Raw genomic sequence first — 24,246 nt, forward strand, 5'->3', positions numbered from 1 at the left:
TACCTATCCCACGAAACCCCAAAATTGCAACCAGAAGGTTGCCCAGTGGGATTCAAGCATGTGTGACGCTACCTGACTGGGTCAATCGATCGTCACAACCAGGACCGTCACTGGGTCGTCGTTCGATGAGTCGGGCACACCAATCACATCGCGTAAGTATGAGCACGTTCGCCTGTCCAGACGTGAAAATTCAGACACGTCCAACGTGTGTTGGTGGAGTGGTTGTTACACGCTCGCCTCGCATGTCGGATGTCCGGAGTTCAAATCCCGGCACGGCCACTGAATATGCACTGCTGATGAACTCTAGTAAGAAGGAAACTCGAGTCCAGTGTTTCCCTTTGGCGTGGACTCCCCGAACAGGAGGACGACCGTTCAGACGACAGTGGTGTGACTATGAAAAAATATCTATCTCGCGAAACCCCCAAAAAAAACTGAAGAAACTTTTTCACTGAGAGCACAAGATTCCACCTATCCGTGTGATAACTATCCTGTAGATGTTGGAAATTTAGTCGGGCATATTAGCTCAAATGAGCTGTATACCTACTAGAACTTCATTCTGTGCGTTCAGCTGAGAGCAAGTTCAAGCGAATGAGATACCTTAAAACCGAAGAATAAGGTGAGAGTTAGTCTTCGTTGTTGTGACGTCAGTTTTGGCTCGGTCACAAGAATAGATTTATCAGACAGCACACGTGTCGTAGAATTCTGAAATTTCATATGTCAAAATAGCTGGGGAACTTTTCAGTGTATCAACTGATCCTTTGAGGGAATCAATTTAAGTTCAACATTCTTGATATAGCTGTTTTTTTATTGTTGAAATACCTGCGGATAACTCCATTCGCCTCACAGATCGAATTCCCAGCTAACTGGGCATTTTCATTTCATCATTCTTCATCCTATGAGCTACATAAGTTCATCTAGTTATTCAAACTCTTTTGAAGTTGAAACCTTGATTAACATGAAGTAATCTATTTGGCTAAATTGAGAAGAACGTATGCGTTTCTACAAATGTGTCTTTTGAATATTCTTACCAACACTTGTGTTGTCACAGTGCGTCAGCAGTTTTTATGAAAAATGACACAATACACCATTCCGCCTCAGAAAAATAATCGGACACCTTCCAACGTATTTCGCTGACGCAGTAAAACTGCGAGACCCGGTTTGACAGTTCCGTTGCGTGGAAAAAAATCATCGATTTACGGATAACCACAGGTTGTTAGGCTCTCCCCCCAGTCGTTCAGCCTAACGTTTTTGCTAAGCATTTTATCAAACTTCTCAACTGCTTTAAATTTACGAAGCATGTGAGTTGAATTTGTTTTCCGTAGAAGGCATGTACTCAAAAGCATCTACTCACTTTGACATTCACGTCCTTCTTATTACTTGTTGTCACTATTCAAAAATAAACATAAAATGTACACAGAAACCAATCACTGCTCTCGTTTGGATCACAAATTGTGACAGTCATCCCTATTTTTATAAATACCTATAATGAACACTTGCCGACAAACCAATTAAAATTGTCAATTGATGACAATCTTTACGGCGTTCTGTGCATCACCTTATATCATCACTTTCGGGCTGCAAGGGTTGCCAGTTTTCGCGAACAGTTTTGTAAAAATCCACTGCGTTTAAAATATAGGCATAAGAAAGTAATCAATGATGCTTCATTTCACGTTATAGAGCCCCCTGGAAAACCGACAATAACTGGCTACGAACCAGGAAATCTTTTCCAAGAGGAAACTAACCTTACGCTTGATTGTGAGGCCACGCCAGGAAGTCCACCAGGTTACCTTCTGTGGATGACCAGTATGTTCTTCTTATAGTCATGCCTAAAACTCATGAAAGTACTTTCCTACCGATGTGCGAATTTCATCATAAACTTTCTCAATTGTAGGTTTTGATCGGAAAACGGATGACGAACTGCAACTGATCAACTCTACGTCACGAATGAATGCCCAATCGAAGCTTACATCCTCTTTTGAGATAACCCTGAATCGGGCCAATAATGGTTTATCCATATGGTACGTTGGTAACCGCCGACCGAAAGCAACACTGGTACTTTTTATCTGTCCTGCTGTCTAACTGTGTTTTCTCCTCCAAAAGGTGCGTTTCAGTAAACGATGGATACAACGTATCCGAACGTCAAACAAGCTTACCCGTCAGACTTGAAGTGGCCTATGCGGCGACCACAATTAATCTCACCGTATCCGATGGTTTCGGAAGGCTGATTGTTCCACGCGACGGTATTCATCGAATACCGAAAACAATACCTGACAACCCGTTTGCATTCATCAATTCGTCGGTGGCAACAGCTGAGTCGGATACGATAATTTCGATTACCTGTCACGTGGAAAGGTCCAATCCACGCCCCCTTATCCAGTGGAGGAGGTACGATTGTCCAGTGACAACAAATGTCTCTGGCAACTACTCACTGGAAGAAAGTGCAATGAGGAAGCACTGTGCTGTCACCCCGCTTAAAGGTATGCCGTTAGCTATTAAAAGCTAGTGCCTCTGCCTCAAAAACTTTTATTGTGTTATTTGAAATGATCTGGATCTTGCTGACGACAGACAAACGCTGAGTACAAAAAAGCCGTAAACAAAAGAGGGATTCGAGTGACATTCAGTAAACGCTAACACAGTTTGCCGAGAAATTTAAAACTTTACTCACCTACAAATTGCCATTCAACTAGGGAATAATTCTGAGGACATAGTGGGGATTAAACTCAGCTGATGAACCCAAAAAAGAGCGAAACCGGTAGTGGTCAAATTGATTTCTTCAAAGATGTAAGCAGCCTTCTTGAGTATGCTTGTTATATTTACAAACGGTGTGTCGTAGTATGTATCAGAATACTACTAAAAATAGAAGTCAGGCAATATTTCATCCGTGATGGAAACAAGATAAATTGGCTGACAATCCGTTCATTATGAGACATCATATGCACCTCATTCAGTGATCGTGGAAACATTGGGAGATATTTCTTTTGAAGGTAAACAGGTATCGTTTGTAAGACAATCTGAGATAAAGGCACATTCATGGGCTTGAGGAAACCCAGAACATTATATCATTTGGAATAAATGTAGCAGACTCATACTGTGTGATAAGCGGTGTTAGCTAACCGTGTTACATGTGGTTGACATCCAGATTAGGTGAGAAAGAAATAAGGTGGGAGAGCCATCTGGAATATACCCGGTTTTTATTTCATTTTATTGGCAATATGGAAGGTCTAGGGTGTGTGTAAAAATCATTTAAGCGATAGCAACTTAAATAATGGACACAACAAGCTAATTGATAACGCAAAGGCCATGCGAAACAGACCAAGGAGCTTCGAGCAGGCTCGTGAGACAATGTGAGATGTAGGGGTTAATGTGAACGCCTTTCTGTTGTGTAGAAACTCTCCGGAAAAGTGACTCAACCTTCCTGGTGTAGACAAATACGTTTAGCACTAATATCAGTGTCAATTTGTCGAAATATAGGTAGCTCGGGTGAGTTTACTGGTGGCAGTTCGCAGCTGAATGAGTCAACTGGGCACTGACGGTGTCTCCTCGACTGGGGACGGAACGTTTGCAAGCCAATAGCCAAACTCGGCGAACAGATCAACTGCCATCTGATTAACTACCAACTGAATTCAGTATTGTGTTACTTGGATAGTTGCGTAAAGTATCTACTGGTTGACCAATAAATTGATTAATTCGTTTTCATCATTTATACCCCTTTGTCAACGCCCACGAGGTAATGCATATATGGGCAACATCAAAAACCCTTGTGCCTCCAAATTGGTAGCCTAGAGAGATGGCGTAAGAAGGTTCGTTGGATACCTGGAACATCAATCTCTTGTTGATAGTGTGATTAGATTGGGGATTTTTGTGGAGATTTCGTCCTGTAAGTGAAGCCAATTATGCCGAAAAAGCCGAGAAGCACTGTACAGCTGTTTCATCCTTATTGGGAATCATCAGCAGTGCGCATCTCACGAAACTCCGAAGAGTCTCGAAACCGCGACCTCCCGGCTAGTAGTTTGAACACTTAACCGTTCGGCCACGAGTGGCTGATCAGCAGTGTGATCAACTCGCACTTAGACGGGATATAGCGCCGCTCATCCTTCAATCACGGGATCCACATCACGCGGTCACACGTGTTGACTGGCTCCTCGAGCAACGTCCTGTGTGCAGCACATTCAATTGAAGAACATCATGAACAAGAAATTCAATTGGGTCTTCAGTGAAAACCAAATTGATTTGCAAATAGGAATGTCCTTTATGAGAACAGGTAGTAAGGATTATGCCTCGTGAAGAATGATCAAAATTGAGTAACATATTGTGCGATTGGTTTCACTGATAGTCCAAAAGATTTGAACAAACTGAAGAATGATCGTTTTAAAATCCTGGCAACAATACTGAATCAGGCATAATTTATCAAGGGGTTCACGGTAGATGTTTTTTATCAGGCGTTGACGACCTCTAACACGCAGCAACAATCCTCCACAATACTTTTGATTCATGTTTTGTTAAACCGTGGTTTCGACTTCCAATTTTGGGTTCTAGTAGTCTGTCAGATTTGTTCGCCCTGGAATATGGACAAGTGTGCTGCGTAGATCGCAACCAGCTCCAAACCTGTCATTATATCAGTCTGCTATTCTGAAGTCTCCTGACAGTCTGCAAGACAAAGAACACCATTGTTAGGGGGAAACAGTTGAGAAAGATATCACAGTTTGGAGATTTGTTGGGCAGAGCATTTTTTCTGAATAGGTTGGGTTAAAATTTAGCACAATCGAAACTGACAGACAGCATTTTTAGGAGATTAGAGATACGTCGTTCTTCCTATCTTACGAAACCAAGTTGTAACCAACTGACTGGGACGTTATAGTTCAAGTAAATAGTAAGCGCAACCCAGTTGGAAAAAGCACTGGCCAGTTGTAAAACTCGCCTCACTAATACCACAAACGTAGGAGAGCCCCATGCTTAAATACATGATTGCGTCATATATAATACTTGATTCATGGGTTACCTCCACTGACTCAGACTGCGAATTTGGATGCCTACGATATGACCATGTGTCAGTGAAATTGTTGGTTAACCGCTTGGTGAGGAAGACAGGGAATGAGATATATTCATGCCAAACTTAATATGTAGTTAAAGAGTAACTTTATGCCAAATCCAGTGGATTGCCTATGGATGACTGCTAATAAACTGTCTTTGGTAAAAAATTACTTGCAGTCAGCGAAATGCAACTAACAAGAGAAAGTTTGTAGAATTTTTATTGAAATCATCGTGGTGATAAATCTCTCAGTGAGTTTTAGTAACCAGTTAGTGGATATATTGTTGGGCAACGTTTCGCTTTTGACACAAAAGCTTCGTCAGACCAAGTGAATAAGCTACCAGGTTGATCGGGTTTTAAGGTGGTCGGGGAACCAATCCGCGGGAGTTCTTATGACGATCCGACTTGACCAGTGCTGTGTGTTCAGTCTGATGTTCCTGTTTGTTGGTTAGTGCGGATAGATAGATTGGTTAGGGGGGTAGATTTGTCTTCATGATGAACCCGGATTTTTCGTCCTTGGTTTTTCAGTCTAGGACACCTTAATGGAAAATTTCTCTTGGAGTCGTTCACAGATTTCGTTCACTTGTGTTCGTCAAAGGGGGGCGGGACAATTGGCTTGGGGATGGGGGTGGGGTGGTTAATTGGATCCAGCTCTACTTGGATTTTGTATTTTTAGACCCAGACCACTACCCTGATAACTGCACACCGCCTTGTGTCGTCTTGGCTGACCTCAGACCGCTCTCCACACGCTTGCAAGTTCTACGCCCTCTATTTTATTCACGCTGGGATTCTTGACGATTTCCACCGCCTCGGCCATTAGTCGCTATGGGTTTGAACCCGTCTCTGGATGTCCACATTCGCTAAATCTGTCCTGTGTCCAGTGTCCAGTGCATGCCCTACCATTGCCGAATCTTTGACTATCTCCTGGCATTCATCTACGTGGATTTATTGTTGGGCACTGTTTTCCCGGTCTGGAACACCTTAATGGAATATTCCTCTTAGGGGTCGTTCACAAATTATGTTCGCCTGTGTGCATCGAGGGATGCCAGGACAATTGGATTGGCATTGGGGATTGTTAAGTGGATCTTACTCTGCTTGAAGTTTGTAGCCAGACCGTTTTGCTGATAACTGCACACCGGTTCGTCTCATCTCGGTTGTCAGTTCTACCCCCTATTCTATTAGCCCTGATATGCTTGGCGTGTTCCACCATCTCGGCCACCAGTCATTTTGATGTGAAATTAGTCCCCATGTCCACATATTCCAAACCTATCCTGTGCCCAGTTTCTAGCGCATGCCCTGCCATTGCCGAATCTTCAACGATCACCTAATGTTCATCCATGTTTCTTGTGGGTCTGTTACGGAGCTTACGCTCACGGATTCTGGTGTGCGATTCTCTGGCTATCTTACCTATACAAACCTTCGTATAGTTGTCACATTTTCCTTCGTATACACAGCTCCTAGTCCCATCAACTCAACCGGAAGGTGATCATATATCTGCACCAACACTGAGTGTAAAGCCTTTCTCTTTTGGAATGTCACCCCGATGTTAGCCGCATTTGGTACCCTTCTAAGGACTTCAAATGTTCCTGTTTAGTATGGAATGACTGTCTTACCGATCCACTCATTTTAGGCCTTGGCGTTGGGACCAATACGCGTCCTAAATACAGCTTAATTTAATCCATCAGGTATCCGCTATCTTGAAATCGCCTTTTTACTGCAAGTTGTGCTACTCTTTCGTTGACCCTCTCGGTGGAAAGTGCTCTTGCTCCATTGAATTTCGTTGAAAGCATACTAGCATATACTGCTTGTGGGCACGCTGAGAGGTAGTTTAAGACAGCATCACTACCTGTTGATTTCCGGTAAATAGTGAATTCTAGAATAAATCATGTATGCTATTCTTGGTAGGAGACTAGAAACGAGCGAGCACTGCGGTCTCTTAATGTGACTTCATACCCTTAAAAAAACAAAGTTTGACGTATTTTCCCACAGGTACAGAATATTTGAAAAGTATACGAAGCCCCGACAATTAGATTGGTTATAAAGGAACGCACCGAATAGACCGCTGTAAATCCAAAAGGAGTTACAAAACGCTTTCCAACAAGCGCCAAGTTACCTTATAACCTACAAAATATCACAGAGACCCTTTAAAATTTGCCCCACATTGGAATACAGTTTGCTGACCGGAGACAAAGTTTTAGTGTACGGGAGAATAACCATTTGGCACAGCTGGATCGGAAAACGACTGGCAACAAGGATCAGGCAGTTACTCATTGTCGAGCAGATTTTACGACGGAAATAGCAGCATGAATCAAGAAGTTCCTTGAATCTATTTACAACCTGCATCATTCCGGAACCTTTTTCCAGCTTAAAGTATGCCGAAATATAATCATTTTTTCACGTTGCGGTTTGAACATATATTTAGGCAAATCATTGGAGGTGGACGGAAAGGTTAATGCAGACGTCATGGAGCAGTCACAGATGCGGTGCTTAAGAGCAAGCAATATACACGGTCATTTAAAAGCGCACATAGCTCCAATGCTTTTGAGTAAAAAGGTACCAAGTTATACTGTGATAGAGTGTTGTAAACACTACCCTTATCAGCCCTCACAGTTTGTCTTGCATCGTTGATTGATTGCGAGCATTACTGAACAAAAGTTCAGCTACAATAGTCAAATATTTAGGACATCGACATCCCTATCAAGCCCCTCAAGGCCAGACTAACCGCATCAACATGTTAAAGGTAACGTTGTAAGCGCTCATAATTTATTTGAACATTTAAATTTTATTATGAAATGCAAAAGTGGAATCAACAAATCCCGGACGAAAGCCATTGAAAGCAAGCGAAGCTATAATAACACCACCAATAGAATGAGAAGCTTACAAAATCACCAACTGTTATTTGAAAACCGTATCGACTAAAGAGTTCGTTTCATCTTTCCCGCCCACATCATTCTTCTGGTTAGCGCGGCATATTTTTTTGGGAGTCTCATGGCATCCTGATTCACGTAGACGCACGCAGCAAAGGCATAACAAACGTTGAACTTTTGAGGCGCCTTTGAGAGTAGTCTGTGCAGTGGGTTATCTGAGTCCATGAAAGTCGTTTTTTCAGTGATTTGAAGCAAAGTTGGTCCCATACGGAATTTATTTACTTTCAGGTGCCGGAGGAAGGACAGATGTCCACAGCCCCTTTGGGTTAACTTGAAATATTGACCTTTAGATAAACATTCCTCCTAATGCTACACTTTACATCTGTTTTCAAACTCAGTGCACGCATGTGAAATACAGTAGTGTGCGTATTAATAAATCCAAAGTATCTCTACAATATATGATTATTTCTGTAGGTGAAGATGATAACGCACAATCTACGAATGTCGTTCGAAGTCGCATATCCATTTCTCTGAACTGGTCCCACCATGGCGATTTCATCGAATGTTTCACACAACCACCCGCTACCTACCACTCCGGTCAGGATGTCTCGTCTGCTGAATCTAACTCACGTTTTTTATCCACTGGTTCTTCATCGGGTCTCAGGGAATATGTGGTTCTAAACATCCGCTTCAAACCCGTATTTATACGACCGTCGGATCACAGACAACAGCGTGCGCAGCAAATTGCTATGGACGACGAAAACTACCCGACGCCACAGTACATCGCTATAGAAGGTAGGTAAAACTCTTGGATAGATGTTTACCATTCTAGTTAGCCTTGCCATGCATCTGAGTTACTATCGATAAAATAGCTCTAGGCTAATTTGTCGCTGCAGGTACCCTTGAATTTTGTCATCAAGAGCATGCTTTCTTCCGCCTCATTCTTTCCGAGGCAAATCTTTGAAACTACTACGTATTATTCGTTTTTCATTCACCCAGTCGGTCGCTTTTGACAATTTGGGCTCGACCTGTGCGGTTCGTCCAGCCACACATATACGTGCTTCATTTTTAAGAGCACCTAACAACCCTGCTCACTCATAGAGGTTATTTCAAATTCAACTCAAACATAATAACAGTAAATAGGGCCGATCTAGATGCCAAAAGTTGGGATCAAGTTACCGGCGGTTTTCGGTAAAATATGTTAACTTATATATTACTAGAAACCGTTGAAAACGCGGAATTCTTATGATTTCATGGTAGCATTTTGAATTCTGATAGCGCAGAATAAGAAACATCCACGTGACGTTTTGAAATTCTACTTATGGCAATTTTGATTTGCGACTGGACGAGTTGGATATGTGGTGAAGTTCAGGACACAGTCTAACTTGGGACACTCAGAAAATGAAACCAGCCTAATGCGAAAGTTCATAAGCATGACAGTTAGTTCAAACTTCATCTCATTTCCTTACCAGTTCTAAATAAACAATAGCCGCCTACCAGAAGTTCTAGGCAAATGATCTTTACCACAGGGTGTATGAAAACCGTCCAAGAAAAATGTTGAATGTTGCCTGCATTACCATAAATCTCATTTTGTTTAGTCTATGAAGGTTGTTCCGTCTTGCAACGAACACCATTATGCTAACCTTGCGGGTTCCTGTTCGATGCATTTATCATGTTTTTGGGTGTGCCTATCACATGAATTTGGCGACTTTTTTGTTTCAACTTCAGGTCATATCTAGATGGGTTCAAGAGCTAGAGTTTATGATATGGAGCAGTTTCTCCAAGATCTTCAAAAGATCAACTAGTTCTGTCTCTTCATATATTTCTCTGAGACTAAATGTTTGAAACACCCAGTTATAGGTTGCTGGTCAACCACAAACAATAATAAGAGCTGACATGCATTTTTATCCGGGTACTTTTTGTCAGTTGCACATTCTGAACCCACTGCCGCGCCATCAACTGCTGTACGTGGTGATTTTCATTGTTCTGCAGGTGAATGTCATAAAAAGCTTATTCGAACGTCATATATATGGGGTGGTATTTGATGCAAAGTACGGCAGTGAAGCATCGTGGTTGAACACTGATGTCATGCTGTTGATGATTGATTGATTGATTGACGTTACCTAAAGTAATTTTGGTAAAGTACTTTACAGAGAGACGAGCAAGCCTTTCACCCGGACGAGGGCGATGGGCGTAGAAGAGACGATTACATCTTAACCATCAATTTCCGACATATTTTCATATTTGCGAATAAAAACTCGTCTCTACCGATTCGTGGTTCATGCAGGATGATCTCAAGGCATATTTTTGAATTCCGATATCAAAATGTTCTTTAAGCTAATTTATTATTATTCTGGCTCACTAACTCGTGATATCGTGCATCCATATCGCATCGTATATTCTGTTTACCGGATGCTACCCAGAGCAATGGCGCATTTATAAAGTCCGGTACATTCCTGTTCCAACCAGGTCACACATGTAAAAAGGACACCATCTGTTGTTTACACTAGGGGCAGCTTGCTTACGGACACATTTTGCAAAAGATATTATCGTATATTATTATATATTATTATATTATGTAACATGCAAGCGTCTTGATCATCTTATATCTTGACCTTGTTACGAAACACTGCTTTCAAAATCCCTAAACTCAGTTTTGTTTCATCATCACGGCACAAGTAATAAATAATCATATTGAATCATTAAAGATTCGTAGGAAAGAATACCCTTAAAATGAAAAGAATAACTCGATACACACATTTCCTTAATGTATAACTGCAATGCAATGCAATATTGGATCATTCATGCTCAGGACACAGCAGATCGGCTAATTCTCCCATGTGTTGAAATTTAGACGTTAGCCTCACGGCATCTGCTCAGCATCAATTTTTTTCTTTCATGCAATATCAATAAGGTAGAACTGGTCGATCTTGGAAAAGGAATCCACTGCACATGTGGTCCTGAACGGATTTATACTCTTAACATGAAAGTGTAAGGTGCGGTTATTTGGTGACAAACGTCCTTCAGGTTCTATCAAACAGGTAAAAGAATGCTCAGTAATCCCACCATCTCGTTTGTCATCGTTGATCAAGTTAAGTGCTGTGAAGTCGCCATTAGACAAACCCTGATATTTTCACACGGCAAACGGGAATATGCTTCATGCAGCCCATAAGCATTCATGGATAATTTCAGGGATCAACCCCCTTGAACTGCTGCTCGTGACAAAATCTACCATAAAATTCCTCGCGCGACGGACTACTTGAAATATGCGTGCTAAGCGTGGTTATGTAAGTCGCAAACACTGACTGTGTAATACATCCAAACAAGAAAACTGAAGATACGAAACAAGATGTCCGAGTATTTTCTCATTACCCATCTTCTGAGTTCACCACATCAAGCGTGTCAGACAGGGCTGTCTTCTTTCATCTTTCCTCTTCAAATTCGTCATTGATACGATCATGGAAGACTCACTATCAGCCTCTAATGTCTATAGGGTCGAAGTGTTCGCGGGCGTCCGCTGGCATATGTGGAGTACGCGTATGGCATAGTTCTCCATGGATCTGACCCGTGGTAATGCAAACAATGTTAAATAATCTAAATAATTCCGCTTTACGGTTTGGCGTGCGCCTCACACCTGTAAAGTGTAAAGTGCTACTGCAAGACTGGGTGGGTTCGAACCCTCGCCGCATGTTTGCGGATGAATCCATTGAGGTCACAGACAAAGTTGTTTAGCTGGACAGCTGTATCAGTCCAAGTGGTCTTGCGAAATATGATTTTTCATCCGGATTGGGAAGGCCAGCACAGCCTTCGTGAACCTGCGTCACCTGTGGCATGAGCGTGATAGCAGCTTATCCGTAAAGAATCGAGTTTACAATGCTGCGGTGCACTCCATATTACTGTACGGAGCAGAAACCTGGACGGAAACCTGGACGCTGTGCGCTGAGGACGTCAAAAGACTTTCAGTGTTTGACCATCGATGTCTTCGGAGCATTCCCCGAATCTGGTGGGAACACCGGATTAGCACTGCTGAAGTTCGTCGAATGGTATCCGGGAGAAATAAATCACCCTCGATAGATGAACTGATCACACTGCATAGGTTACGCTGGCTTGGCCACGTGCTGCGTATGCCGGTCGAACGACCTCCTCGAAGGGCTCTTCTCGCACAACCACGTGAAGGGTGGAACAGAGCGGGAACAGAGGCGGTCAAAGAATGACTTGTCAGCGAAGTATAAAAGCCATTTTCAGCATGCTCAGCTGAGCTGGTCATTGCCGTCTTCCCAGATGGGCCACCGAGACGAGCCACATCAATGATTAGAGACATTGTCAGACATGGTCCAATCGTACCCTCAATGACGCTCGTGTTTCTCAGCTATTATCATCAATGCATAGCTCCATTTCAATCCCCAGAATAAACAGTCCACTGACAGTGCTGTATTTACGCACCGATTTACCAGCTCCCACCACCAATGCGGAGCTACGTACCCCACATCCCCAAATCCTCGGTGAACGAAACTGTGGCAGGTAAAACCACTGTGACACAGAATGTATGACGCAGACACTGTATCACAGATGACTGTGATTATGCCGACCTCATTAAACACCATATATTACTGCTTCATTATCCGACTGCAACGGTGAGCTGTTTGGGACTAAAGTTAACGCGGTTCGTTTAATAAGGACCTCCTGGTTGGAATACAGAGGCGTGCTGCGGTATAAAAATGAGCGGGATAAATCAAAGCGTGAACGATAGCCTGATATTTACCTGGGTTTTTCTTGAGGAAAATTATTTATCACCTTCGTTATTATTATACTGGACTCCTTGGTGGTTACCCGCTTGAGATAGCCTGTTGATAAAGCACAAACCTACTCACCGGAAAGTCCCTGGTTCGAACCCGACATCTTGATTGTTCCTCTGTGAGCTTTGGCAATCTGAAAGTTTCTCAGCCATCGGCAACTAGATACCAAAAATGGACGTCTGTCTGTTGCGAATAATCTAAGCGAAACGTTCTAGTCAACGTTACACATACTATTCCGGATAAACGTTCGGAATTGCAACCATAAGCTGGCTTAGTAGTTAGAAAACTGCGTCGTCTGGAACATCTGAGCATTTGCTACTTGTTTAATGAAGATTGTTGTCGTTAGTCCTTTTTTCCAAAAAATTGAAATGTTTCCTCGGAAACAAACGACTACTATCTATAATATAACCTTTTGACACGAAACCGTTTGCATGTAAACTATGTACAGCAAGCTTTTTTTCTCGTCAACACCCGATTCATCAGCTTTTCTCTGTTGTAAAGCTATTCTTCAAGCGCTTTTGTAACTTTCCGGCGGTATATTGGCACCCTGTGGTCTACAGGCGCCGGTATTTCCGGAGACAAGATATATGACTTTGGGGTTCTGGGAAAAGCTTGGCTCGGATACTGTTTTTAAAAAAATTGAGCACCATGGAAATTTTACAATCAAAACACTGCACAGTGGAGTCAGATACCATAAACTGACATTTCGGTTGCCGCGGCTAGACGTTCTCAAGGATTTCTAAAAGCAGTTGAATGTGATTAATTTTACAATCAAAACACTGCACAGTGGAATCAGATACCGTAAACTGACATTTCGGTTGCCGCGGTTAGACGTTCTCAAGGATTTCTAAAAGTAGTTAAGTGTGATGTACGTGCAGATTCGCTTGGGACCGCTGTTTTGTTTTCTGTTTGGTGTGCTCCTGAGATCTGGTGCCAATAAGGTGGGTCCAGCGTGTGCTTGTATGTTTCAGCTCTGTGTGCGTGAACACATGGTTGTGTGATCACAGTGATCTGAGATAACCCCATTTGTTGATGCGCTGGTAGTGAGGTCATGGCTACCAAGGTGTGCAGGACGTCCAAGCTGGATAAACGGGATGCAGGCTCCATCACCGCACTTGTTACGGTTCGGTGGCGCATCGTGGAGTGTTCAGGTTTCTTGAACTCGACTGGACTTCACGAATGAAAACGCACATATCGTTTGTGCTTTGTTTGTGGTTCGAGCATGTGGTTGCTGGGCTGTCTGGTTCATGTGTTTGGCCAGACTTTCTGCACAGGGAATTTGAGAGACGCAGCAGTGCGGGTCCTTAATCTTGGCGAGGTGTTGTTGTGAGGTGTTATCAACTCGGAAGTGTTTTAAAACCATATTCCCGCAGTATCTTTCGAGTGGCCTCTGAAGTGCTATTTCCGCGGGGTATTTCCAGTACGCTGCGATAGAACCTCAAGAGTTTCATTAAGATATGACCGTGCTTGAAGTTACAAAATTGTGGTGTTATCAGCTTCAGGTTCACTTTTTAAATTTCATCACCAAGAAAGCTAGTTTTTACTGAATTGGTTTCCGCCTGTATTCTAGTTTTGTTTAACACTGTTATAAATGCAGAACTTAATTACCTTCGGAGGGATTCGTTCAGAAGCTGCTTCACTGCTTCGTCATCATCGTCGCCTCTCTGAATCGCAGTAAGATAAGAGCTGGCTTCTCTCGTCATCAATTTATTCCGCATTTTGTATCACAGGTTTTCCTGGCTTTTTGACAAGGCCCTTAAAGCAATCGGTAATGCGAAACCGACTGCTGTGGTTTCACGGTTTTCTATTATCTGGGTAGAGTAAAGTTAGACCCGTGATCACCATACCAGGTGCTGCTTCAACTAAGAATTTTGGGACGGGACCTTTTACGGTTGCTTTGTGGTATTGCGATGACCAATCTTCTGCATTTCCTATCTGGAATTCTACGAAATGCAAGGATTCAATATTTACATCCATCTCTAATTTCAGTGTCCACATTTTATCAATTCAGACATTCTAGCCTACCCTAACTGCTAGATGATGGGGCTAACATAACCGAATTAGGTGCGTGATTTTTGTGCAAAAAGCGTTATTTCCTATCCACCGGATGCCAATGGATACATGGGCTAAAAAGTGTTATAGTGGATAAACAGCATGATTTTTTCTTCCGGTTGTACGTCAGTATAGCATTGGGGGGTTGTTTGCAAAAAACGAATATATTTTGTTCAATAAAATAGCTACCTAAAGCACATCCAACTTTCTGATAAATGGATGATAAACACGGTGTTTCACTGACTTTGTTTCGCCCAGCTAAGTGAGATTGAAAATCGAGAGGGATAGCGTTTATGACGGCGCTTCGATTGCAAAAGTCGTGGGTCGCAAAATGAACTTTTTCAAACTAATGCAAAACACGTGGTCTCATCCGTTAAGTCATCTGTGTAACATCGATGTAGTTGACGCGCAATCGTTTGTTGGACCACTGACGATCTATCGCGCTATCCTGATGATACTTTTGCTATAGTTCACAGCGGATGAAGTACAAAACATGTGTGGTTACTGGAACCATGAAGCTAGGAAACCCTTGTAGTTCCTAGATTTTCAGATGCAAATAATCGAATATACAGGCGATATATCAGATCGAAATCGCGTGTGCGTGCGAAACTATCTTGGTTCTAAGTGCTTCTGCCCCGTAAAAACAAAACAAATGACAAGGATGGCTACGTTCCTATGCCGACAGCTGTCACAGCTCGCTTCCGTCTATTTGTATTGACCAAGTCTGATGGCATAGCAAATAGGTTCCTTTTGTTGACAAGTTTTGTGCATGCGTCAGTCGTGAATGACAACCGATTAACGAAACCTCGTGACAGTTTTACCCGCCGAATAACTGTGGCCGAGTGCGAAAGTAAATCGTAAATGTTGTCACAAAGAACGCAAAACAATGGCAATGTCTTAGTGAATTCCTCGAAAAAATCAATGATAATTCAGATACTAAAATTCAGAATGCTTGCATAAGTCAACAGATGGTTAAGAAAAAAAATGGACGTGCTGAGCGGAGTGGATGTTTCTGTTATAGTGGTTGGGAAGATTGATTCTGACTCAAAACCTTTACACATAATATAGATGCCGTTGCAGAACCTGAAACCGGTCAGAAATGTGCACACAAAGTATCACCTTTTCAATGTATAGCTGAATAGTCGGGAAACACATGATTATAAGATAGTTTACAACTGAGATGTGGTCAGCAAACACGGTTTTAATAGAGGCGTTCATTCCCACATATGTATATTTTATGTCTCAATACTTTATCTAATAAATATATGGGAGTACTCAAATCTCAGGTGTCCACACAGAAACTTATAATAGAAGGATACAAGAAACCGGTAATGCATAATCCATATACACGGTTTTACTAACCGTTAGATGAGCAGAATAGAGTCGCACCTCAAACATATTCACTAACTGTTCAGAACGGGCTCTATGTACTGTCAGCATTACCTTACAATATTCAGATTTCTAACAGCGAAGAATTGCCAAAAACGAATCTCATTAAATCTGTGCAACACTCTATGAAATCTGAGTTTGCCTGCCATGTTCCTCTAACAAAATCTTTTCAAGTCATTCTTTGAGGCAACCTTGGGCAGTCTCACAAAACTCGTAATGGTGTTGCAGAGAGTCTCCTTGTCCCTGCTTCCTTTATGCTTCTCAGTCAAAATGCCGTTGTATGATTTAGTCCGCACACTGGAACTGTCGCCGAGTATGCAAATAACAATATGAGTTTTTTCGCTTCAGGTGGGACGGTCGACTTAGATTTGACACCTCTGGCCAATCCACCAGTTCACAAACTCGTATGGTACAAAGAAAATCAACAACTGATATCCTCGCCGGCACACACAAACCGAGATGGAGGACAAATGAGAATTTTTATCGAAAATTCCAGGCTACATATCAGCCCGGTAGAAGTGAGCGATATGTCGTACTATACCCTTATCGCGTCAAATACGATGGGATCAACTCGCTTCAAATTTTTCTTGAACGTTACATGTGAGTTGGGGTCGTTCGGGAATTATGGTCAGTTGGCCCAGTGACACCGGTCTCTTGTTGTTTAATAGCAATGCAGTTTTATGTCTTCATACTTATTTTTAAGCTTTTATTTAAATGACCTATTAAAGAAGCTGACTCATTGTCTAGCTATTAAGATTTTACGAATATGCTTGAAAAGCTAGTTCAACAAATTGTTGGATTATTGCCAAAAACTACACTTTTTCCTACGTATATCATTCAAGAATCTTGAAAAATAGGATTTCACACGTCTATGTCAATCTCTTGTAGAAGAAAGGATTGAGAACTCAGTTAGGAGCATCGTCACCACGGGTGCATCTGCTAATGTTATACCGACTCAGCGGAGACTGAAACAAATCAATCTGGTGATTGAAAACCCTCTCGTAAAACCACTCGTTCCACTACTGCCATCTACAATACTGGTAAGAGGTGCGATATTCGTTTACCAAAACAATGGATAAAACCGAGTCCTAGTTGTGGGACAAAATAGAGTAATACTGTGATCGAATGCACTTCAGAGTGTCACATTTTGCTATGAGAAGTGATTATTTGTTCTCTATGCAAAGTAGACGGGTTTGGTAAGAGACTACCACGCTGTGGACCACAAAGTTTCAATGATTTAGGCATTGGCTGTCAAATATAATTGCTGGAAGCATCTGGAGTATTGAAGCAAGAAAACTGTAACCAGTGTAACATACAATATGACAACACCAAAACACATTTTTTTATTTAGGGGTAGTGCTCGTACATGGGATAATAATCTGTCCTCTTTTCCTTATAAAAAGACGCGTCCATTGTAGAGAGGATGTTGGCGAACGGAGGGTTGCTAGGGTGGGTCGGTAGGCTGCAGGGTCGACAGTTTTATATAAAACTGCTGCCGTATCGTACAAAAAGCCGTTCAAAAATCAAGAGAGCCAAGGTTTCAGCAGTGCCTGATGCACAAAGTTCCTCCGATGTTAGTGGCATGCTCGCTCACCTCACGGTAGTTAAGGTCAGTGGGTTGTGGCCGGGAATCACATACTGTGATGTGGAGCTCCATATAATTGGAGCAAGTTGCCGAACATTTTACTGCTAATTTGTATCTTGTTCATAGTCAGACCACTCTCGTTTGAACGATCGTGTTGCCGTTCTGGCGTAATTATTCCGATGAGTTCACACCAAAGGGAGGCAATGGACTCGAGTTTCGCTCCTATTAGAGCTCAACAGCAGTGCATATCTAATGGCCGTGCCGGGATTTGAACCCCGGATATTTGACATGAGGGGCGAGCGTGCAACCACTACTCCACCAGCGCATGTTGAACTTATTTGATTTTCCACGTGTGAACAGGCGAACGCGTTCATACTTGATCGATGTGATTGGTGTGCCCGACTCATCAAACGACGACCCAGTAACGGTCCTGGTTGTGACGATCGATTGACCTATCGCGCAAAACCCCAAAATTGCAGCCAAAAATCTGCCCAGTGGGGTTTCAAGCGTGTGCCACGCTTCCTGACTGGGAAGTCCTGACTGGCGGGCCAATCGATCGTCACAACCAGGACAGTTACTGGGTCGTCGTTTGATGAGTCGGGCACACCAATCACATCGCTCAAGTGTGAACACGTTCGCCTGTTCAGACGTGATAATTCAGATGCGTCCAACGTGCGCTGGTGGAATAGTGGTAACACGTTCGCCTCGCATGTCAGGTGTCCGGAGTTCAAATCCCGGCACGGCCATTGGATATGCACTGCTGATGGGCTGTAATAAGAAAAAAAATCGGGTCCATTGCTTCCCTTTGGTGTGGTTTCACCGGAATAATTACGCCAGAACAGGAACACGGCCGTTCCAACAGGAGTGGTGTGGCTATGAACGAAAATACCTATCCCGCAAAACCCCAAAATTGTAATTTGTATCTATCACCCCTTTTATTATTTCAACAGGTATTAGAGCAAAGCTTTTCAACGAGGAACACTGTTTCATGTTTAGTCATGGAAAAATTTACCCAATGTGTTCATTCGTACCCACAAGGACTGTAGTCAGTTATCAGGGGCTATCGTCTTTTCGGTAAACAAAAAAAAGGCGACCCATGTCGTTCGCACACGTGATCTTTATCGCAAATGACAAAATGGCCGACAATCTAGCGTAGCACAGAATGTTAGTTCTCATCAGCATACCTCGTCTTTATTCGAACAAAAGTCCACGTGACGCACGTCCAGCGCACGAGTATTATTCAGGGCGATAGGGTATTTTATACAACAAAACAGCTCAACATTTTCTGTGATAAACTAGATTATTTCCACATGAAATATAACGAATCAAACATAATGGGATGAATGGTAGACATCTTGATCATCTCTTTTTATCAATATCGGTTGAAAATTTGTTTCTTCCTCCACTTCCAGGAATGGAGTATCTGCTTGTACTTGTAAATCAAAACTAAAGCCGCGTGAATTTCTTTTATGAAAGAACAGCGAACATCAACCTATGATAGTCGAATAAAGTTCCCCAGACCGGTCGAACCATAGACACTCCATCATCGAAATGGTAGTTGCACACACCGATGACACCGCGACCGGCTGCAAACTAACACCTGGGGAAATAGTTTCAGTTGAAAAGTCAATAAATCGCAAGTCTAGGCATTACATCTTTTTCTCCTGGTGCACCTCCAGGTGTATAAAATTTGGAAGAATATCAATGCAGCTGAATCACGTGGTTCCCGTCTTGAACATCCGAGGTAACACTTCCAAACGGACTAACTGAGTGCACCTGACTTTGCTTCGGCTAATATGATGAAAAATAAAAATACATATCGTACTGAACTGTCCAAACTCCAATAAATTATGTAAATTATACTTCCTTGATCATAGAACCAGTTCAGAGATACTAGATTCATGATAGCCACTGTAATCTGGTCAAGCAAACAGCACAATGCTAGATTTCGACGTTTTCCATCGACTCTCCGAGGGAGCGAGATACTTGACAGACCTGTCGGCCAAACCGCGATTTTTGGATCATCAAACAAAAAAACGGGGTTAGTGAGAACGCTGTAATTCAGAGCAAGCATAACATGCCTCAGATTTGTCAGCATTGTAGAGGAGAAATAAGTCTGCTAGGGTTTCTTGGGTGGGTACTCACCTCAGTAGGCACTCACCTTGGATGCCGCCAAACTCAGCTGGATACCATCATCTGTACTCTTCTTTGAAAGAAAATTGGCCTCTCTCATACCAAGGTTCTCACATTTGATCGCAAATCCGGGTGTTTGCTTGTCTCATCACTTGTTCCAAAACGTCAGAGCGATCAAACCACTGTTTACTTGTTGGGATAATTCTCGAGGATAACGCATTTGTCAAATCAAGCAAAAACTAGGTAGAGTTACATACATTGCAAGTACATCTGGAGAAAGAGATGCGAACAAATTGGGAGCTCATTAGTAAAAGCTTTGGGTCTGTAAACATGTCATTTCTTTCTATGCGACCAAGTATGGTTACCCAAATAGCTACTACACGAGTAGTTCACGTGTGTCATAATACCATCGTCAGAAAGTTCACTCCGAGAGCGGAAATCTCTACAGCATAGCCAGACACATGCGGGAGAGCTTCAAATGGACCGGGGCTTGTTACGTAACGAGTGATAAATTTCTTCACTATGTGGTCAGCAAAACCTATACAGGAAGGTTAACAGACGTTGTATATGAATGCACGAGGTATCAGTTGCATAAAATTATACGTGATAATGCTGCAACGCATTAACTACTGATGTCATTCATTCGGTTTAATTCTTGGGTCACTGATGGTCATTTCTGAGTCTCCGGGACTTTCTGCTATTCTTCAGCTACTTCCAGGTCGTTCAAACATTATTCCCATATATGTTTTCAGCGCTGAAAAGGGTCAGTCATTGATTCTTTTATCTCCTTGCCATGACGTGTAACTCGCCAAATAAGGAACCAGAGGAAGTCGAGACAACGAAGACCAATCAGAGCAACACCCTGAAGGAAATTTCGTGATTTCGATTTTTCCATAGGGATTTTTGCATGGGACTGTTTATAAAGCAACGATGTTTCGCAGGACACATGTCAGACTACTCGCTTTAGGGCATCTCAGAGCTAACCTAGAAACAAAAGGCACGTTTTGCAGCATCGGTTCGATTGGCTGAGCGACAACTTAGGGCGTGAAAGTCCAGCGAGGTAACTCCATCGGCTTGCACGTTGACAACCGGTATAATATGAGGACACAAATGACGTCAGTTGATCGCTTACAGGCCATTTCCTTCAGAAAATCGACGGTAACAGGTCTAGTGTTTTGCAGGTGGGAATTGAACCTCCAATTCAGGCAGAATTAAGGACGGTCTCCGTCGCAGTGTAATGATTGATCGTATATCGTTTCCGATCGAAGTTGTTACGCTTCGCCTGGGTTAAACTTAGATCTAGAGGCGGATACTTGATTGATATGAGCATTGTGCCAACTCAACGAATATACCCCATATTTTGTGAAGCGCAGCAACGATAAAGAGAAAAACTTCCTTGTTGACTCCCATGGTTGCCACATTTCAGTGGCAGAAACGTCTGTTTCATTTCCCTTATACCATAGATTTGTAATATGCACGAGTTTGAATACCACTGAAAGTCACATTGCACTGTGCAACAGTTTAGCCCTCTGTGGATTTGCTTTTTCAACAAAAGGCTGTTTTGTTGAAGCAACAATCCGATTAGTACCCAGTGTATTACCTTGATGGGTTCAAATCCCCTGGGAATGATTATGGTGCACATTGATTATCATTACCAGTAGGGATGAATCTTCCATGCATTCTGTGCCATGAAATGATTTCACATACAGGACGAAGATGTTTACTGCTAATTCGCTTCACCGTCCAAAATGGAAACAAATATTTTCATCCAGCTAAAGTGTATAATCCATTAAACATCAGGACCTTGGTATATTTGTCAATGGTAGTCAGATTTATGGTCCACTTTCAATCAATGTTTGGCCAATGTGTGCACGCGACCCCTTCAGTTTGGTGGAAACAAATATTTTCATCCAGCTAAAGTGTATAATCCATTAAACATCAGGACCTTGGTATATTTGTCAATGGTAGTCAGATTTATGGTCCACTTTCAATCAATGTTTGGCCAATGTGTGCACGCGACCCCTCTCAGTTTAGTGGTGAAAGTACGAATAAACTAACAGCAAATTCAACTAATTTGAAAACAAGTTCCGGCAAGTTTGGGACAACTAAAAAGGAAGTAGTACTTGCACTTTATTTCTTATTAGCCAGAAATTCTCTTTATTAAATTTTACGTCTGGCTTAACTCCCAGCCAAACTAGTGATTATTCTTAGTTCCGCCGAAGGAGTGTTGTTGTCAGAAGCGAACTGAGACCTGTCATTAAATTCACCGATTACTTTCCAAGCTTGTTTTAGAGAAAATTTGTTTCCTGAACCAGAAAACACAAATAAAGATGGGTGGTACAATAAAACAACTTTGCTAGTGCGTAGTGAGCATTTTTCCCGGGTTCAAATTATGGTCTTTCCAAAAATTTAATGAACACGGCTAGTGTCTATTTTTCTACCTGTCCGGTTACACGGCCTTTACTTTAAAACTCCCGAGTCATTTTAAAATTTGTACCTGAAGAATGCAAACCTGAGGACCGATTTAACCCCTCCTGTTACCACCATCAGTGATGATCATTCGTGATATTTCAGCTCATCGGTTGCGTGAGGACGCTCATTGCACGAACAATCAAATTTTCTCATAACATTATTGAGGAATGAAGTGATTTTATGACTTCAAGCGTTGCGTACGCTTGAGATAAAATATTCTTTTCAACTGTCTGTTCAGGTTCATCACCGTGAAGTGTGTGATACCTAGGTGTTTCAAGTAATAATCCACTGCATAACATCTATTGAGCATCAATATTTGGAGAAATGTCGAAGTTTTAGAACAAACCCGACCGATAAACTTTCCGCAGGCAATTGGAGGTACACAGGTTGCATCCTAATTGTATTGATGATTCTTGTTGGTTGCACAATAAGGCCATCACGGAAAGGCTAGTGCACGCACATTCCTTCGGAAGAACCAGTCAGGATTCTTACAACCATACGCCATATACTCCCGTCACTGCAACTACCCCTCAATGAATGTGGCTGGAGTTTCTCGCTGGCAAACGCCGGTGCTGTTAATCTGGTTGGTCACAGTCCTAGAAAGTGCCTGGCATATTTGGTCATTGGGTGAAAAATTAATCCCACAATCAAACACTTCGGTTCAATATGGGTGATCAAACCAGATTGGCCTACAACTCATTGTTTACTAATACGCACTCTAAGCAAGCAGATGATTGTTAGTAGGTGGCACTGGTTGTTGTTGTTGCGCGAAATCACGTTTTGGAGGTTTGCGGTTTTAAACTGATACTGATTACACAAAGATGTTCAATGACACGTGCTAGAAGACCTCACGCTTCCAAGATACCGACGTTCCCCAAAAATTTGATTAAAATATCCACTTCAGCTCCCGACTAAAATTAAATTGTACGGGCATTTTCAGCAACGTGGTCTAAAAAGTGTGCAAAATGTTTTTGTCGACAGACTTGTGGAAGCTTGTCACCTGGCCGGATAATGTCGTGTTCCGCCTGACCTACTCGATTTTACACTGGTAAACTGCCGTCTGTTGTTTGTTTTATCGTATAAGATAAATCAAAGTTTTGAAATGAACAATGTACGGAGTATACGAGCTCTCCGACCCTGGTGGAGGTAGATGTGTAAAGTCTGAAAAACGCATTGTCAAGCCACCATACACATCAGACTAGGTCTGTTTAAAAAATTACTCTATAGGAATTTCTCTTAGTGGAATGATTTTTCTGCGATACCTTGGTATGAACGTTTTAGAAGTAAGAAAATTTAGGCAGAGTTTTGCGAGAGAACACTCATTTTATTGTATTACACATTCCAAGGGAAAAATTATCAAATAATCTATCAAATGTAATTTCACAGATGGAGGCAGCAATATTCTTGTCCGAATGTATATTATTGGTTTTGCGAGAGAACACTCATTTTATTGTAATACACATTCCAAGGTAAAATTTATCGAATAGTCTATCAAATGTAATTTTACAAATGGAGACAACAATATTCTTGTCCGAATGTATATTATTACAGCATGCGTTAACAGTACTGAACCCGTTTTCAATTCAGTTGGTCCACAGTTGATTGGAAAGCCGATCATCAACATCACCGCTACCGGAAAGAAGGCACAACTAGAATGCGAGGCAAGGGCTAATCCAACTCCGACAGAAAATGCTGTACGGTGGCGCAGAATTTCGCATTCTTTCACTGGGATGGACTATGCAACCCAACTTCCGCGTCCAAATACTGTATCAGAGATCCCGAAGAAAACGGAGGAAGAGTCACTGGCTGATTCTGTGACCGGAATAAGATGTAACAAGGTGAGTGATGTAGGTGAATATTTCAGCCTGTGGTCTTCGGTTTGTTCACCGAGGTGGGTAATGTGATGGGAAGCGTTTCATCATC

The 24,246-nt window shown here is 42.2% G+C and overlaps 1 protein-coding gene across 1 annotated transcript in view; it reads left to right on the top strand.

The window, feature by feature from the left end:
* Window positions 1-24,246, top strand: part of T265_14339 (hypothetical protein) — a gene marked incomplete at both ends in the record, with an annotated part of 98,986 nt that overhangs the window by 26,578 nt on the left and 48,162 nt on the right. The window contains 6 exons of the mRNA XM_009173202.1: window positions 1,678-1,803; window positions 1,892-2,018; window positions 2,101-2,477; window positions 8,371-8,691; window positions 16,482-16,733; window positions 23,911-24,161. Coding sequence (XP_009171466.1) covers window positions 1,678-1,803; window positions 1,892-2,018; window positions 2,101-2,477; window positions 8,371-8,691; window positions 16,482-16,733; window positions 23,911-24,161 — 1,454 coding nt within the window. The remainder of the gene's footprint in view (window positions 1-1,677; window positions 1,804-1,891; window positions 2,019-2,100; window positions 2,478-8,370; window positions 8,692-16,481; window positions 16,734-23,910; window positions 24,162-24,246) is intronic.

The sequence above is a fragment of the Opisthorchis viverrini genome, assembly GCF_000715545.1.
Source record: "Opisthorchis viverrini unplaced genomic scaffold opera_v5_178, whole genome shotgun sequence".
Lineage (NCBI taxonomy): Eukaryota > Metazoa > Platyhelminthes > Trematoda > Opisthorchiida > Opisthorchiidae > Opisthorchis > Opisthorchis viverrini.